Here is an 18,739-nt window from a genome sequence, read left to right on the forward strand (position 1 = left end):
GTGGATAATGAGAGGGTTGAGAGCTTATGGATAAGGATTAAAGGGCAGGCTAATGTGGGTGGTATTGTTGTGGATGTCTGCTACAGGCTGCCTGATCTGGAAGAAGTAGACAAGGCCTTCTACAGACAGCTGGAAGTAGCATCACAATCCCAGGCCCTGGTTCTCATGGGGGCCTTCAACCACCCTGATATCTGCTGGAGACACAACACAGCTAGGCACAAGCAATCCAGGAGGTTCCTGCAGAGCATTGGTGACAACTTCTTGACACAGGTGGTGGAGGAGCCAACAAGGAGAGGTGTGCTGCTGGACCTTGTACTAACAAACAAGGAAGGGCTGGCTGGAGATGTGAAGGTCGGGGGCGGCCTTGGCTGCAGTGACCATGAGATGGTAGAGTTCAGGATTCTGTGAGGAGGAAGCAGGGCAAAAAGTAGGATCACAACCCTGGACTTCAGGAGAGCGAACTTTGGCCTCATCAGGGACCTTCTGAGAAAAATCCCATTGGAAAGGGTCCAGGCTGTAGAAGGAAGAGGGGTCCAAAAGAGCTGGTTAATATTCAAGGATCACTTCTGCAAGCTCAAGAACAGGGCATCCCAATGAGAAAGAAGTGGAGCAAAGGGGAAAGGAGACCTGCATGGATGAACAAGGAGCTCCTGGCAAAATTCAAATGGAAGTGCACAGAAGATGGAAGCAGGCACAAGCCACTTGAGAGGAACATAGGAACATTGTCCAAGTATGCAGGGATGAGCATCTCTTGTATGAGGAAAGGCTGAGAGAGCTGGGCCTGTTCAGCCTGGAGAAGAGAAGGCTGAGGAAGGAAATCTTATCAATGTGTATAAGTACCTGAAGGGAGGGTGTAGAGAGGATGAGGCCAGACTCTTTCCAGTGGTGCCCAGTGATAGGATGAGAGGCAACAGTCACAAACAAACACAGGAAGGTCTGTCTGAACATGAGGAAAAACCTCTTTATTGTGAGGATGACAGCACTGGAACAGGTCGCCCAGAGAGGCTGTGGAGTCTCCTTCCTTGGAGATATTCAAAAGTTGTCTGGACACAATCCTGAGCAACATGCTGTAGGTGACCCTGCTTGAGCAGGGGGGGTTGGACTAGATTTGCAGAGGCAAGCTAGCCTCAACTGTTCTGTGATTCTGTGAACTCTTTCATGCAGCCTATTAAGGGTTTGCTGTAATTGGTAGTTATTTTTAGTGGGTGAAAGGCAAAATAAAAATGGATGCTAATGTTCATGAAATCAGATTACAGTTAGAGCATGGTAAAATATCAGGCGTACTTTTTGAGAGGGGAGAGAGGTCCCTTTTTTATGAAAAATTGCTTTCAAGTTGGCACAGTTCTACAAAAATGCTGAACAATAGAACTGGATACTTACAAGTAGATACAGAGAATATTCAATAACCCCTTATACATTTAGCATTTGAATGTCAAAAATCAGCCAGAACTGTAAACAATGCATCATACTAAAAGTGGTAAGAGACTGCCACAGGCCTGCAAAGTAGACATCAAGATTGTCACTCTTTTATGCTGTGGTTTTGAGAGAGCACATTGCCCATGTGCTTTTCTTTTCTGGTGTATTTTCTATTCTGTAGTTTGTAAATTAAATGTAGGTTCCGCTGGAAATTGCGGTAAGAATTTTAAAGGTATTTAGATGCCTGGGTGGCAGCTGCCAAAATATTAAAATCTGTCCAGGTGTGCATGCTGATACAAGCTTTTTTCCCTCTCCCCTTCCTGCCATAGAAGTCTTTTGTAGTGGCTGTTTTATAAGCAATTTTTCACTATTATATATTTCTCTGACTGTCCAGAAGTTGCGGTCAGGGTAAGGACCCTGTTGCACTCGGCACTGTCCCAACACAGTAAGTCCATCCAAAAATCTGACTCAAGTTTACTTTCAATGTAGTGAGGCTGTATATGAAGAGTGGGTTGCAGGGTGGACTGATCCTGCTAACTGGCTTCCCTTTTTTGAAAGCTTTAAACAGAGATAGTCTTCTGTGAAAACTATGCTTGTAGATTGCTGTTGCAAACATACAGGATAAAACCTGCAAAAAGAAAATGAGTGCTAATGTCTTTGGTATTGTCTACTTCTTTATTCTGCAGCAGTGCAGGAAAAAATCTACAAAAAATACTAAAGTATCATGGAGTGGTATACAAGAATGGGAGACAGAACTGATGTGTTGGAGGTTTTAAAAAAAAAAAGTGCTTTGACTTCATAGCAATTAGAGGTAGAAAACACTTGTAACACTGACAGAGGAGAAAAGGCACAGCTGTTTTGCAGGTACTAAGTTTTGAAATATGTCAGTGAGGGACCTCCTTAGTTTAGAAAACTTCCCGTAACTACTTTGCTTCACTGCATGAATGAGTTTCATGAAATGTAAAGCCAACAGGAGACCAATTCCTATATCCTGCTGTAGCAACTGAAAACATAAAAGGGTGAGTGAAAGGATTTATGACTATATAAAATATTTGTTGTTTAGTATCCATATTAATATAAAGCTATCTGCAGTGCATTTAAAAAAAGCCCAAAATACACTACAGTGAGCCAAGCTCTACTTTACAAAGATGTTCAGATCAACATGATGTAAAAAGGCTAAATTATACAAGATAGTGCAATGGCAGTCTTGTACTGGTAACTGCTCTCATGCCATTCTTTAGAAATATTGTTTCATGGTTTTATCAACCTTTTAAAATTTTACATGACTCTTTTCTTTCCTTTTTAAATGTAAAAAATCGAACGTCTGAAAGATTCCTGACTGAGAACTCTGGAGAAGGAACACTCCTTTTCCTTGTCTTCAGAACAACTTGTAACAAGGCAAGGTAGAGAGAAATTAAACCAAGGAGGATTTAAAAATTAATTCATTTGCATCATGATTTAAATCACTTTAAGGTAGTATTTAAAGCATGATGAAATGCTGTAAAAGTGATAGGAAAACTTATGGCAGAAACTCTATATTATTTAGCATTAACCACATTATAGTGTTCTTGCAAATACTCAGATAATTATATTCACATGAGTAAATCTGTTGACATAATTGAATTAATCATGTGCATAAATATTTGCAGCACCAAGGCTACAATTTTATTATTACTAAAACCACTTCTGCTTTCATTAAACCTTCTTTATTGGCATAAAATCTTTTCCACTTCAAAACAGAATTGTGTTGGTGAAAGCAAGGAAAAATAATTAAGACTTTCAATAGGCTAAGTGATTGCCAACACTTCATAAACAAAGGCTAACTTAAAGTTTACAAAGTACTAAGACTCTATTTAATCACTCAGGAGAGACTCTTAAAAATATCTAGACCAATTAGGAACAGAAGTCCCATTGAATTCAGGTTATAACCTGAGGAAGCAATGCAGCTTCACTGGACCATTTCAGATTTCCTCACCCATACCAGTTCAATGTACGGGATGATGATGATTGCAGAGTTTGCATGGGCTGTATACTTACTGAAATAGCACTTGAGATTCATGTTACTTCCACAGGCAGGTTGTTAACAAAATCACTTATCCTTTGAGATGAGCTTTTTAAAATATTTAAATTTGGCAGGGGAAAAAAAAACAACAAAAAACAACACCTAGTACTCTGTCCTTTTTCAGGTGGGTCTCACTAGGTTTATCCCTTCATTCTGTCTCTGGTTCAGTGAGAATACCATTACTCTTGCAAAGTGGTGAAGAAAAGATGAAGATATTCATAGATGTTGTTTTGTCATAATCTGGTGGTCAGAGCATCCACAGATGTGGTGGGAGTGAGATGTCTGAAACTCCTGGGGCAGAGGAGAAGAGAGCATCCACGAGGTCTGGTTGTGTGACAGAGGCAGAGCAGCACCTACCCCATGGAAACCAGAGCAATTTAGGTGCTTCTCATGTGTTACAAAGACATTGGCACATCTGGGCATGCCAGAAGATGCATCTTTAGGAAATTCTTCTGGAAATTTAGGCTGGTATAGACTTTTGAAATGTTTCCTGCTAGGTGGCAGCTAAATGGGTATTTTGAGTATCAAAATTTTGCACTGAGATGCTTTAGTCTGCTGGTGGATTTAGCCTCTGTGACCTGGGCTTTTAGGGGATGCATCCAGCCATGAAGTAAACCAAATTTGCTCTTCTCTATGAAAGAGAGGAAGAAAAGCTTGGCCTTCCAGTTTGTTTTGGAATATGTTGCTGTTTCCTCTCTTAAAGAAGAAAACTCAATGACAAAGTTGGGCTGGAGAAGTTAACCAAGTGTCCTTAAAGTGGCATCCTGCTACTCATTACCATACAAAATAATGCAAGAAGTTGCACACTCATTTCTAAGAGTAGCAGGAGGAGCATGTCTTCACCTTTCAATTTGTTAACTTTAGGTTTATGTAAAAATTTTCATTTCAAATTACAGGAAATGACAAAGATAATCTAAAATAATGGATTTACCATAGTTTAGTGAGTTAGTCTGCATATTTTGCTCTTGCAATTGAGCAAGGTAAGAGTACATGTAAAGCCACGAAACGAAGCAGACCACTTTCTAATGTGTAGCAGCACACAAAGAATATGAAAGTGTATAAAGGATTTAATAAAATCAGTGTAATGGATATCCTTCTTTGAGTAAAAACACTCAGACTTCTGGAGTAAAAGAATTGTTGTACATCTAGCATATCTGATTTTCTCCTAAAGGAGAGGGAGAATAGAATTGTATAGATAGCTGAGAAAATGGATGAAATAGGGATCTTGAGGAAATTAGAAGATCTCTAACTTGTTTTGGAACAGACCTTATTTAATGTTATAATGAATGTCTTTGCATAAGTCAGCAAAAGGCTAGAAAAATTTGCTAATAACAAAGTTGAAAAGCTCAAAATATTGCATAATGTTGTTATTAACCAGCATAATCAACCAAAAATTCCTAGGATACACTGGGCAGGGTAAGTATTAATGCCATTATACAAGGCACTGGTAAACCATTATCAGAATTAATGTGGATAGTTTTGATTACCAGTGCTTAAGAAAGATGAATTCAAGGTGAAATGAGTAGAGAGAAGCCTATTAGCATAACAAGAGAAAGGAACAAAAGAAATTATCTTATGAAAAGGGACAATGTGAGTTTGTCTTGCTTAACATAGCAATTAAAAGCTGAGAGAAGATATGATTGCTCCATAAATACACAAGGGGGGGGGAGTAAAGTAAATGCTAGGTAGGGAAAATAATTAGTTCAGCTAAAGAACAATACTGAATCAAGAATGAATGGCTGTAAACAAATGATGCAAATAAGTCAGAAATCAGGAGTTTTCTGACCAACAGAGATATGAAGGTCTGAAACATTCGGCCAGCAGGCAAAAAAAATCAAGCTATTTTTAATTAGGGAGCTCAATATGGATTATGCATTGTGGTTGTCTGTGGCAGCAAGGAACTAAATTCAAGGACAGAAGGTCTTTCTGTTACATGCCTAAGACTTACAGTAATTCTGTGCAGTATAGCAAATATTTACTTTCTGCAGGGAAAAGATCAGCATACTTGAAGGTAACAAAGTGTATGAAGTTCCAGCACTTAACACAAATTAGACTGGAAATGAGGGGAAAGACCTGTGATGAGCTAGTGGGTGATGGGGCTAGAGATGGTATGCCATGTGTTGCATGTACGCAGTGCAATATAAACTGAAGATAGGGAGAGCCATGCTTTTTTTTTATTGCCAGCCAGCTCCCCCTTGCACTTCCTTATGCGAGTTGTAACTGATTTGTAAAACATCGTGGCATAAAGTGATTATTAAAGTGGCTTTTGGGGCAAGGAGAAAATCATGCCAGCACCCTTGAAAGGAAAGAGGCAGGGCTGAGGAGATGCTGTAGGGTGCAGTACAGGTCTGGGAATGCCATATTGACACTGAGGCAGATCAAAGTAGAGCAACCTGTACCTGTCCAAGCTAGCTAAAGAGGAGCTACTGACCAAATTTAGATGGTCTAAATTTCCCCACAGTTCTGTGCCTAGGGTTTTTTATTGGTCAGTTTTAGCCAGTTGCTCACTTGGGACTTTTAATTCCTGCCTTTGGCTTGCTCCCAACATGCCACCCCAGGCACCTATCTCTGTTCACTAATTAAGGCCAGTTCCACCTGTATCCTTGTGCCTAAGACAGGCCATAAACTGCCTTTGTTTGAAAATTATTTTTCTGCATCACCTACCTCATCTTATCTTTAAAAGAATGGCACCTGCCTTTCTTCAGACATTTGGTTGTTTTATTTCTCTCCTATTGTCCTGGAATAGGACAAGAGTTGGTAAATGATGCTATAAAAACATTTGGGTCAAAAATTTCCCCAAAGAAATCTAATGTTTTTGCATCTAATTTGATGGCTTCCTACTGTCCCCTGGGATGAAAAGCTTCCTCAGTGTCCTATACATCATTTGATGTGTGGCTAATGCGATGTTCTCCTAGGGGGTTGACTTTCAACTAAGTGGCCTTCTGCTAGGAAAGCAAAATAGCAACTCAGTTAAAAAAGACAATGAAGGTCACACCAGTTTTCCTACCCAGCTACAGAGATAAAGCAGTGGAAAATGCAAGCTGCATTTGCATTAACATATGGGGAAAATTCATTGATATGGTAGAGTTCCACTTTAGGATGCCTCTGGAGAAAGAAGTGATGAAGTTATTAAACATTAGTAAGAAAATATATTAATCAGTCATGTGCTAGAGCATTCAGTTTGGGGGAATGAATGCTGCCTAGGCAGAAGCAAACAGCACTGGGAATCCCCATCCCTGGTCTGTCACTGATTCTTGTCTGATTTTGGAGGAGTTACTTAGACATAAGTAGCCTAGAAACAGCCAAGCACAAGAAGCAGTGTAGGACTTCTCCCTTCAAGTGCAAACTTTAGATATTAGTGTGCTTTCAGCCTCCCTCACCCACTGAGCAAGCGGACCTATCCCAGAGCCATACTGCTGCTCTCATTAGCAAACTGCTCCATGCAGTCCCTTTCACAGCAGCTAACTTCATTGATCGCTCCTTGGAGAGACTTTCAGGGTGGCTTGCATTGCAGGGGTTATCAGCTGTATGACATCTCTGAAAGCAGGGGTTGTAAATATTTCTAGCTTTCCAACAAGAAATTAATAAGAATGCTGCTTCCTCCCTTACACGCTCATGCCAGGATCAAATACAAGCTGACCTTTATCTCTTTAAGCCTCATATTTTTTTCCTCTGTATATCTGACTTACTGTTTACTTACTTCAGAATAATAACAGTGAGACACAATTCATTAGCATCTGTAAATTGCTTGGAAGTGCTGGGATGAAAGGAGCTACAGAAGTGTGCAGAATACCTTTTTCATTAGAATAATATGACTGTGTCATTAGGAGAGTTTTCTGGCAAATGGTTTAATTCACAACCGGCTTTCTAGAGCAACAGTATTGTGGGACTCTAACTACAAAATAGTGAGAGTAGATGCTTCTTCCCAAATTTTCAAGAATATGTCCCTTCCAAATTTTGTTTTCAGGAATACGTCTCTTCCAAAATTTTGTATTTTTCTTGATCAGAAAATTTTAAATTTAGTATATTTGACAAACACCTCACAGGCATGAGGCAGTTGTATTTTCTATTTGTAACTCCCTACAGTCTTCAACCCAAATCTCATGAATGTTCAAAACCACATTCTTGCTAATTTGACTAGTCAGATGCATCAATATCAAGTTGATATTCAGACAGACTTTAGGTAGCATCCTGCCTGCAATACACTTTGGCATCCAAGAGGTTTATTTTCCTCTGCCCCATGGTGCTCTTTCCAAAAAGCCCTAGCAGGACACAGCTGCACAAAGGTAGCATTTACAGTGAGGAGTGACTGCAGGGAAGAACTGAATGGGGAGGAAAACTGAAAGTCCTGGAGATTTTGAAAGTGAAATTCTTGGCATGTTTTATTTGGCAACATTCAACCCTGAAGTGCTTAATAAAATAAAATAATTAGGACTGCTTGCAAGCACCTGCAGTATCTGTACTGCTGTTGGGTGATATGCAGACTGCTACCATCTCATCTGTCCCACGAGTGCTAGGTCTGCTCCTAACCACTGGGGAAGAGCTAAAGGCAAAGGATGAATTAAGGCAATGGCCAACTGAAACTGGTTAGCTGTAGCAGTTAGATCTGTAATAAGAACACATATACTTAGCTGATGGGCCACAGCTTATTTCAGTTCACAGAAGTACTGCATACTGCAGTCAACTCCCTATCACACCACAGAGCAAGAGACAACTCTATTGCACATGCACGGTATAGTTATATGGAGAATGCACAGTAAATTGTGTGCATTTTTGCATACACACTTGCGAAGGAAATGAGGGTCTCTGAGAAAGATGGTGGGTGCTGCCAAAACAATTTCCCAACTTAATGCAACCTTTTTGCACCAGTGGCTTGCTTTTATGAAAGGCACTGAAAAAAAATTGTCCAAGATCATTACCCTGGCAGGCTTTGTAGACCACAGGTTACACACCTCTGGGTCCTAAATGGCAGAGCAAAGTTAAAAGAGGAAAAAAGGACCATGGTAGGGGGTGTAATACAAGTGATGAAATGAAAAAAACAGTGTTTTCACAGGATGACTGTGTTTTAAATTAAACCCTCCTAAAAATGTGTAAAAATATCCTAAAAGAAAAAACATATTATTTCCTCTCACTTTTCTCAGCATTTTTAAATTCAAAAAGTTCTGGAAATTTTGATCTGAGATGTATGGCTACTGGAAGCACTGCGTTACAGAAAAATTTACACTTTACCCAACTACCTCCTTTCTAAGCCTAGCTGCTGCCAGCTGACCAGTCAGCTGTAAAAATAATGGGGTTCTGTAGATTTACTGGGGTATGTAAAAACTGAGGCTTAAGATCATTCTAAATCTCTGCCAACTGTTCCATGAATGGTGACAAGCAAAAGCCTGCAAGAGGAACTGCATGATAAATGGGCTAACCAAAAACTTCAGCCAAATTCATAGTAGCATTTTATCACTGTGTTCTTCATGACAGTCCTTGTCAGCTGTTTGAAAAAGCTATTTCTTAAACAGAGAAACACTTTCTTCCCTTTCTTCTTGTTTTCTCCCTCTCCTCAAAGATGGCAGTCCAGGGCTTTCTTGAAGGACCATGAAGGCACTCACTATACTGCAAGATTCCCCCTCATTTTCTTATAAATCTAGAGCATTAGAAAATAATCTGTGAAGTTATTAGACCTTAAGAAGCTTCAGGACAGCATACCAATAAAATATTTTAATGACCATTCCTAGTGGCAACTCTTGTGCTCAGAATAAACCACGCATTAGTAAACTCCTTTCCAAAGACTTGAATTTAAGAATCTTCATCGACCAAATGATTTGTTTCCCTGATTTATTCACAAAGTACAGCAAGCTGATTAAAATACTGGATATTTTAAAACCTCTGAATTCCTGGTCTATAGTGCTAAACTCATGCTTCACTAACCATGTATTACAGGCATATGCAGGTATTTCACAGGCAAGGGAAGCAGAAATAAGAAATTGAACTGTCTGCCTCTAGGACACTGATTTCAACATTTGCCTTTTGCAACTGTAAAAATTAAAGAAATCAAGCAAAGCTTTTGTAAGAAGTCACTCTTCAATAGGAACTGTACATATATAAGAAGGCAATGAACAGACAACACCACCACACCCACTGCTGAAGAAAAAGAAGACATGTCGGTGGCATCTTGCAATAAATGTAATAACTGCCATTGCGCAAAAACCTTTAATACAAAATTGGTGGTAGTGGTCCTACTAAAGAATTTGATGGGTTAGCTAGAAAGCATTTGCCAAAGGAAACCGTCTTCAGGTTTTAAGGGTAATTCTGCAATTACCATACTGACTTTATTTATGTTTCTATTAAGAAACAAAATCACACATTAATTTTTATGGCATTTCTGCAAGGGGAAGCAAACGCTTTTAGTAAGCAGAAGAGTCTATAGTAAGCCATGTAAGTAACTTCTGATATCTGGAAATTTTGCTTTTCATTCAAACAAACACCAACAAAACATAAATGCAGATTAGAATTTAAAAAATGCATATGAAATCTCCATTTAAAATCCTTTAAATAAACATGTAATTTTTGAGCTGTGACTGGTAGAACATTCCAGTCTTAGCAAGGACTATTTTCTGGAGCTCAGGAAATTTCAAGTCTAGTTTCCAGGAAACTGGAAAGAAAGGGTACAGTAAATACAACAGTATTCAAATGAACTGTTCCACACTTCTTAGAAGATACAGTCAGGATAGTTTTAATAAAGAGTTTATTACACAGCAATAGTATGTTTGACCTTTATAGACTGTTTTTGCAGATGATGTTTCAATTTCTGTGGTAATTTGTATGAGAATTTGCAATGTAAGGCTTAGATTCAGGACATGAGTTTGTGCTTGAATTTAGGGATACGCCAAGCCACAGCAAAATCTGTGGGTCTCAAGCATAGGCTTAAAGTTAATGATCTGGGCAAGGATACATTTAAGCAGACTCTTACATGCTTTTTTCATCTATTCAGTATCTATTCAGTGACTTACTTGAGCGTAAGTATTATTTAAACTCTGTCAAGTTCAAAAGAATTAGTCATCTTCAAGTCGCCTTTATCCACTGCTATTATCACCTTTACACCAAGTTAAGAGCATGGCTGGGCTGATATCTAAAGTGGTTGAGAACACATTCCCTACAGGAGAAGAATAAGGAGCTCTGGAGATGCCCACCTCAACTGAGTTAAGCACTGCTTAAATTCACATTGACATAAAAAAAACAATAGCCACTTTATTATTAAAGGACCATGCCCATTTATAAACAAACACATTCCCTCTGATTCAGTAAGAACTATTTTGATTTGCACCCAGTTGTGGATTACAGAAAATTGGGATTAAACAACATCGTCTTTTGGAAAGACCGAAAGAAGCTGCTACCCACTTGGAACTTGGTACTTTATTTTTACCCAGGGGGCAAATTTAGTTACATTTCAAAGGAGCTTTCTAGTGTTTTCTAAATTCCCACACTCTAGTTTGTGTGTTCAGACTTCAGAAAGCATTGAAAAAGCATTTTGTTTTAAACATGTGCATGTAAACTGCACTGTATCTGCATAAAAAAAATAGATTATTTGGAATATGCAAAGAATTTCTTTTCTTTCAGTATTAGTGACTTTGGATGCTCACTTTTGTGCATAAATATTGAGAGTTACGTCCTTGTGCTCCCTGAGCAGCTCCTTGCAGTGAACAGAACCAAAACTTATTTTAACGGCGCTGGAGTGCAGGGAGGGAGTTTGCGGCATTCATGCAATCGTGCTGTTATAATGGGTCGCTAGAGGGCTGTAATAACATCTGCACAGATTACAGCCGTCTTGTCACCGCTCCCATTTATGTCACGGTAAACTGGATCGAGGGAGAACAAAGGAGACATAAAACACTTCCCCCCCCCCCCCCAATGCAACTGCTTCGATTTCACTAAGCAGAATTTTGATACTGCTGAGGATTTTGGCACCTTCTTTTCAATGTTTGCCCTTGGGCTACTCAAAATGGTTTAAATAATAAAACTAACTTGCCTCCTGGTAGCATTATGGCCTCTTTTTTTGGATCAGTGATTTCATTAACAGATAATGCAAATACAGATTTATTTCTATGACACTTTTCAGGGATTTTAAACATCACATGCAAGTTTTCAGCTCTCTGGCTCCTTTCAGTGCTGATTAGGATGGCCTCCCGCCCTCCCTGCCCCTCTGCCCGCATGTGCAGAACAACTGTGGGATAAAATACAAAAACACAAACAGCTGCAGACACACACTTCAAAGAAATAAATTTGGCATATAACTTTGAAAAATCCTTTGAGATCTGTGTCATTTTTATACCTGATGTTACAAGTTCCGTCTTTCTTGCTATTTCTCCCCTTGATAAAAACCTCAAGTACACTTCAAGTGCTCCTCCCATGTAAGGCAGCTTGAAAACAATCCAAATGGCTTGACTGAGAGGTTTTTTCCCTCAATTTACCGAGCTTACACACTTTGCTGAATGACACACATTTCTTCAAATCTATTACCTGACATGAACCTGCTCCAGGTTACAAGAGAAGGGCTGGAAAGCACGTACTTACATTTCAGCTCCAGTTTGATGAAGTCCGTGTTCCCCAGGTTCTCAAGAAATACTCCATCGGAGGCCGATGTTTTGAAATAAAAAGAGATGTCGGCGCTGGTTTCCCCTTGGAATGTGGAGAAGTGCAGGTAGGAGGAGGAAGTAATGAAAGAAGCAGCGTTCCAGTAGTTCCCTATGGAGATGGGATAGACAGAAAATACATACATTTCAGTGCTCCCTGGAAGCTGTCAGAAAATTTGAAGCTTTTAATGTCAATGCATGTTTCAGTGTTGTCTACAGTGAAAAAAAAAATACACCCTCAATTCTACTATCTACTTTTTGTTTTGCTGGAGACAGCCTGTTAGGTTTCAAAAAATTAGGAATGCATTAACGGTTCATATATTTTCGAGTTACTAATTTATGATATTCAGTCATACACAAATGTGCTGCTGAGAGGAGGCTTCAATACAGTAAAGTTACTCCATAACTCTAAGCATGTAGGAGTACACTGAATACATGGGAGATCAAGCACACAGGCAAAACACCAGCTTGGTGACTATGCCACCTCAGGCACATATTTCACATTCATACATTGCCTCATGTATAATTTATCTGCCTTCAAATTTACTCTATACAACTGCATCCATTTCTTCTGAAAATACAGCCATGTCTGTTACAAGTCTATTAATATGTATCACAGAAAAAAATTTGATAAATGAAGTTAAGCAATATGGACAGAATGAATATATACCACACAGGCCCCTAATACTTTTCCAGTGGAGAAACTCAGTTATTAATAATATTCAAGGATTATAGCAATCCTTTTGCTAGCAAGGCAGTCAACATTCTGTGTAAGGCAGCATTATGTGACAAAGAAAAAAAATCATAAGGTATAGATGATACGGTAAGTCCAATGAGAGAGCGAGATGGCTAATTCTACTTTCACCAGGATGCATATGTATCCAGACTCAGAAATTTATTAAAGTATCACTCCTTAACTCACCATAGCTGAGTGCTTAGTATTCCAGCTAACAAACACAGCAAGAAACTACTTCCCATTCCAGCCGAAACTCCCTAAGATCAGTTTTCCATTATTTGATTACCAAACTAGATGATAACACAATTATTTCTTTGGTTAGCACTGGCTGAATACAAATGAACATACTGAAGCTCCAGAAGCTTAATAGTGGTTATACAACAACACTGGCCCACACCCAGCAGTTAGAAGTGTTATAGTTTGTATAATCTATTAATGTCTATTCAAATTGAAATTGAACATCTGAATTAATAGAAGAAGGCTTTAGGTTTCAATACATAAATACTATTTCCTTCCATATTTCTGTCCCATCTCCTCCATTTACTTCTGCCTCTCTCAAAAATGCAGAATGAGTGGATTTGAACAAAGAAGCAGCTTTCCATTTTATTTTAACGAATCCCAGGAGGAAAGCTGTAACTGAGACTGTGTGTATGGATGCGCACATGTGGGTGGTGAAAAGGTGACCAAATGAGCTTGGTACAGAGGAAATTCATGTTTGTAACAGACTGAGATATATAACTCAGTGAGTTAATCAGGCTATGTCAGATGGTTTTAAATGAGAATATCATTTGGCACGTATTACTGTTTAACCTATTTAGACAAACTGGTAATATCTAGATTGAATATTAGTAATGATTTCTAAAAAATGCCAATAATCTTAGTATCATAAAAAAGCTTGGGCAAAAAATGTCTGTTAATTAATTACACAGTCTTTCTCTGAAAACATACCCAGAGGTTTGGCAACACAGATAACTATGCCTAGAATTCTGTTTCCACATATTAGGGTTGTTTATGGTGTAAGCCCATGTGTGATTTGGCTGTTATCTCACTTGGAGCATGGGATCCAGATGGAATCTGGATTAACATGCCAAATATTAACACAAACACTGTATACGCTTTCCCACTCACAAATGTAATTAATTGCACACCTCCACTGCCTGCTCCTGTGAGCTTGAGATACACTAGACACCAGCAGACTCTTAAAAATTTTGTTCCGCTTGCTGAATAAACTCACATGAAATAAACAGAGCTGAGGAAAAAAGTCAGAAATATATTCATGTAATCCTTGTTAAAGATCTAATGTTAAGTAACTTTGTAGAAATGCTTCAATCTCTTAATAAATTAAATAAATGTTTTAGTCCCTTAACTTTACATGCTCTGAATATTACCTAAGTTATAAACCTAAAATATGCAGAACATATGACCTGCCAAGCTATATTCAGTTTCCACACAATTTACACACATGGGACGCATCAAAAGTGAGAGCAGAACTGGGAAAGGTGGCCATGCATTTTGGGGGTCTAGGTGTATTTTCAACACATTGTTAACCTGATTCAGCCCTACTGATAGCAAAGGAATTGGATTAGGCCCTAGGAACTCAGTGCAAGGTGTCAAAAAGTGTGCTGTAATTCCATAAATAATTAATGAAGGTGAATAATAATAGTTAAATAATTAAATGTGTTTAATTTTAAGCACTCAGGAGGGAGGTATGAAACTTCCTGACTGTAGGAGGCCACACATCTTCATCTGCAGGAGAGCGGCAACAGCAAGGCACCTGCTCCAAAACCCAAGTGCTAATGGAGACAAAACACGGTTTCGGGGAGAAGGGCTCCCCAGTGATGTCAGCGAGCGCACAGCAGCACTGCTGACCAGCACGGCCGCGACTGGCTCCACCGTTGCGCTCCATCCCCGCCGCACACGCCAGCCCTCCTGCCCGCGTGGTCTGGCCGCCAGGCGCCATGCGCAAGCCGTGCGCTCCAGCGGTGCTCACGCCATCGGCGAGCCCCACGCGACTCAAGGTCTCCAAGTTAGCCGCCCGGTCTGAAATAATCACGTTCACTAGTGCATCGAGTAGGGCTTTGTTGAAGGGATCGTATTTTTATTTTGTTGTGTGCAGTCCTAGCATGACAGGACCCTACTCCCTTAACTGAAGTACGTGTAAACTACTGCAGTACACTGCAGTAAAATCTTTTGTTATTATTAATGCAATAAAACAAATAAGAGTGGGAGCTGCTATATGAAACAAGCTGTTTATTTTGTAATATTTTATTTATAACTTATTTATTTATCTTACAAACATCCCAGCATTATATGTAGTTTAGCACAGACTCAATCTGCAGTGCTGGGAGTCTCTGGGTTAAATCTTTAACTACAAAGCTGAATAACCAAAGCACAGGTTTTTCCTTTATATTAAATGTTTCCCTGTGAGATTTTCAGTTGTATCTGGCCATCCCTCTTCATATAATAACAGGATAAAATTTCACTTTCTTAGCTTTTCTAAGGTAAAATATAGTTTGGAAAAGCCTTTAGAACCAGTATTGCTTGTGGGTTTATCCAATAGGGTCCTGGTATATGGCTAAGACTTCTAACCAGCACCACAGTACACATGCAAGGAGGACTAACTACTGCTACCAATGACAGCTACAGGACCACATAGGCTGATGGGGTTCATATTAACATTCATGTCTTGATTTTGTGGAAACAAAGTCAATCAATTTTTATTTAGTGCTATGTCTAGTCTACTGAAGAGGTTCATCATTAAGAAAAGATTTAACATTTCTTTTGAAATGCTGTGATTTGACTCTGCAGAAAGCCTTGGCTGCAGATGCTACTTGTGAGAGGATAAATACCAACAGTGCAGATTGAATGGGAAAACTTGCAGCTTGAGAGGAACATTTTCAAAGACTATGCATAATAAACTCCTATAAAGATAAGAATCTCTGATGCTCTTGCATTTTTTTATGGTATACATTCATCCCAAAACATTTTCAGGGAAAAAAAGACATTATAATAAGAGTACAATGGGAAAGTTCTGCTAAACGTATATAATGATTTTTATCATAAAATGGTATCACTTGATAAGAAAGGGGCTGCCTAAGGAAACTGTGAATAATTCCACTGTACACACCACTGCTGTTGTTGCTTGCCAGGAGCCTCAGTGTATGGGAATGCCTCAAAGTGTATGTCAATAATGTAAAAATAAGGATGGTTTTATACTGCTAACACATGTTTCTTTGGCACATTGTAACAATCCTTCCCTCAAATGGTTTCAATGTATGATTCCTACAGGCATTTTTCTCTTGGCTTAGGCTGAACAAGCACTAGATGGAAGAAACTGGGAACAGGACTTAAAATACAGGGTAGATGCTATGACATCAGGTCTACCAAACTAATAAGACACAGGAAGGGAGTTTATTTGGAAGGAAGATGCTAAATGCTAAGTTATTAATCCATCTTATTAATAATTATCATGTAACAATTAATGCCTAAAAGTAGCTGGACATGACAAAACTCTATGCTTATGGGATATGATTAAGAAAGTCTTGCAAGAGTTTGGGAAAATGTTCTGGTTTGTAAGAAAGTCGCTCAACCTAGGAGGGATAGGCTTATTAACAGATGCAGTAGGCTTGCTGGGGAAGGCAGAGGGCTTCTATTTTGAAGGCAAGAAAGAAAAGGAGGTGCTCAGAGATGCACCAGCCCCTCCTTTCCCCTTCCCCCCTCCAGCTAGCAAAAATACCACAGAAGCTAAGGAGGATTTTCATTGTACAGTGTAGTCTGAAACACCACCTTCTAATTTTATTTTCTTCTTTGTAACCTCATTTATAATTCTCTAATCAAGATCACAGGTCTGTTGTACTAAATCTGTCTTCGTTTTAAGCTTGCTTAGTGTTCAAATTGGACTTAAACAGATTAAATAGGTACAGGGCATGCTGCTGTCATGGAAGCACAAATCTAAATAAATCACGATTCCAGGCAAGCCTTTTCAGTTGTTTGCAACCCAAGACAAATGTGCAGATCCCCAAAATTGGACCATGCTTCTCACTAAGTTGCAAGGGTGGCGGCCGATGGCAGAAAGCCTTAGGATACAGGGTCTGCAGAGGCAGGCAAGGGAGCAGCTGCCCACGGCTCTAGGGGAAAATCTCTCATGGATGTCTGTCTGCATCCAGACAGGGGTCGGAATGGAAGTTGTGCTAGAGGTGCTTCAAGGGACCACGTAACTCTTTTGTGATTCTGTTTTCAGTTTGTGTCAAGGATGCTCACATCTCTGGTTAACTGCTGTGGAAATTAAAATTCAACTCATTAAGCCCCTGCAAAACAGCCTTACTTCTTTCTCATTAGCTTTGCTAACCCTGAGTTACTGTGTTCTTTCCAATTTTTATGGTACAAAGCATCTCTTCTGCTGCTCTATAAAGACTCCATTGCAGACAGAATGCTGTAGTAAAATTACAAATGTATGATTTTTACAAGCATGATAGTCCACAGCCACAAGAAACTATTGAGACTACAAACAGAGACTAATGAGAAGGGATAACTTAAATTCCAGGTAAAAAAATGAATAAAGATTTCAAGATATTTGCCATGAAGTCTGACCTGAGGGAGGAGGAAAGAGATGGTTGCCATAGTACTGAAAGGGACAAATGCACCTCTTGCTGCGTTATGCAACATCAAGAGACATCTTTTCACATGTGGTAGCTCCATAACCTGATAACACAGAGTCACAGGGCTTACAGCAATCAGCTTTTCAGCTTCTCCCTTGCGGTATTTTTGTCCAGAATTCCCTTGCTAGCTCCCATCAATATCTTCCTTCTTAGCATGATTGAAATTCATGCTTTAACACCATCAATTTCCCCTTTACATTTAAACCCCATTGAAATGGATAATGGCAATAGCAGAACTGTAAAAGACGTCAGTGCTTTTAGCCCTGATAGGCAATAGCACTAGAGAACGAATGCTGCAATGTCAGGCAGCTCTTATGTATTACGATAGACCAAAAACCTCCAGGGCCCTCATCTGCAGCAAAACAGATTTTCTATCAAAACCATTATGTGAATAAAATGTAAGAATAGTCTCCTATTTCACAGAAGATGGATGTGTGAACGGAAAACTGCTCTGTGCCACAAAGTAATGGATTGAGATTATCCGTACAATCATACTCAACAAATCAAGTTTTTTTCCTTCTTTTTTCATGCTGGGAAATAGGAATCTACACATGTACCATTCAGAGCAGTTTGAGCATCTGTACAGCAACAATCATGGCTTTGAGACAAGGCTTCAGATTCTGCATCTGGAGTGGAATTTGGCTCCGGTGAAATCTAAATTCTCTGCTGGGTTTCTAAACTCTAGCTTCTTAGAAACTGTGAAACTAAATCTGTCAATGAAACAAGGGGAGAAAAGAAGGAAAGATATTCCAATCCAAAAATAACATCACAAGTTAACCAGAAAATAAGACAAACAGTGATTCTCACACTGAGTTGTACCTTAGTTTGAAAGGTCTAACCAGAACCTCGAAGGGAGTCAGGTCCTTTTCTGTTACACTGAAATTCCTTTTATCGGCAAAATGGAAACACACACGATATGTAAACCAAGAACTTAACATCAGTTAAATACAATCTTAACAGTCTAATCAGATAATTTTTATTAGGTTAGCTGTAATTTTTACAGAAAAAGAGAGAAAACAAAGAATCTTACAGAAAAATATTTCTATAATACTAATAACTCAGTTGAAATTGTTCTACACACACTTCCTTTCAACTACTCTTTCTCTGGTGCTATGCTCACCCTTCCACTGCCCCCTGGGTCCCAAGGTCAAAGGCATCAACCTGAGCGGGATTGGGAGCACAGCTTCAGTCTGAGCAGGGTCAGGGGCTATGGGAAGTCCTCAGCATTCCAAGTCCTTTACTGGGA

At 39.3% G+C, this 18,739-nt stretch overlaps 1 protein-coding gene across 1 annotated transcript in view; it reads right to left on the reverse strand.

The window, feature by feature from the left end:
* The window catches only part of CNTNAP2 (contactin associated protein 2), a 1,164,397-nt gene that overhangs the window by 113,087 nt on the left and 1,032,571 nt on the right, over nucleotides 1-18,739 (reverse strand). The window contains exon 16 of the mRNA XM_013955738.2: nucleotides 12,041-12,211. Within this exon, the coding sequence (XP_013811192.2) occupies nucleotides 12,041-12,211 (171 nt within the window). The remainder of the gene's footprint in view (nucleotides 1-12,040; nucleotides 12,212-18,739) is intronic.

This window comes from Apteryx mantelli, chromosome 2 (genome assembly GCF_036417845.1).
Source record: "Apteryx mantelli isolate bAptMan1 chromosome 2, bAptMan1.hap1, whole genome shotgun sequence".
Classification (NCBI taxonomy): domain Eukaryota; kingdom Metazoa; phylum Chordata; class Aves; order Apterygiformes; family Apterygidae; genus Apteryx; species Apteryx mantelli.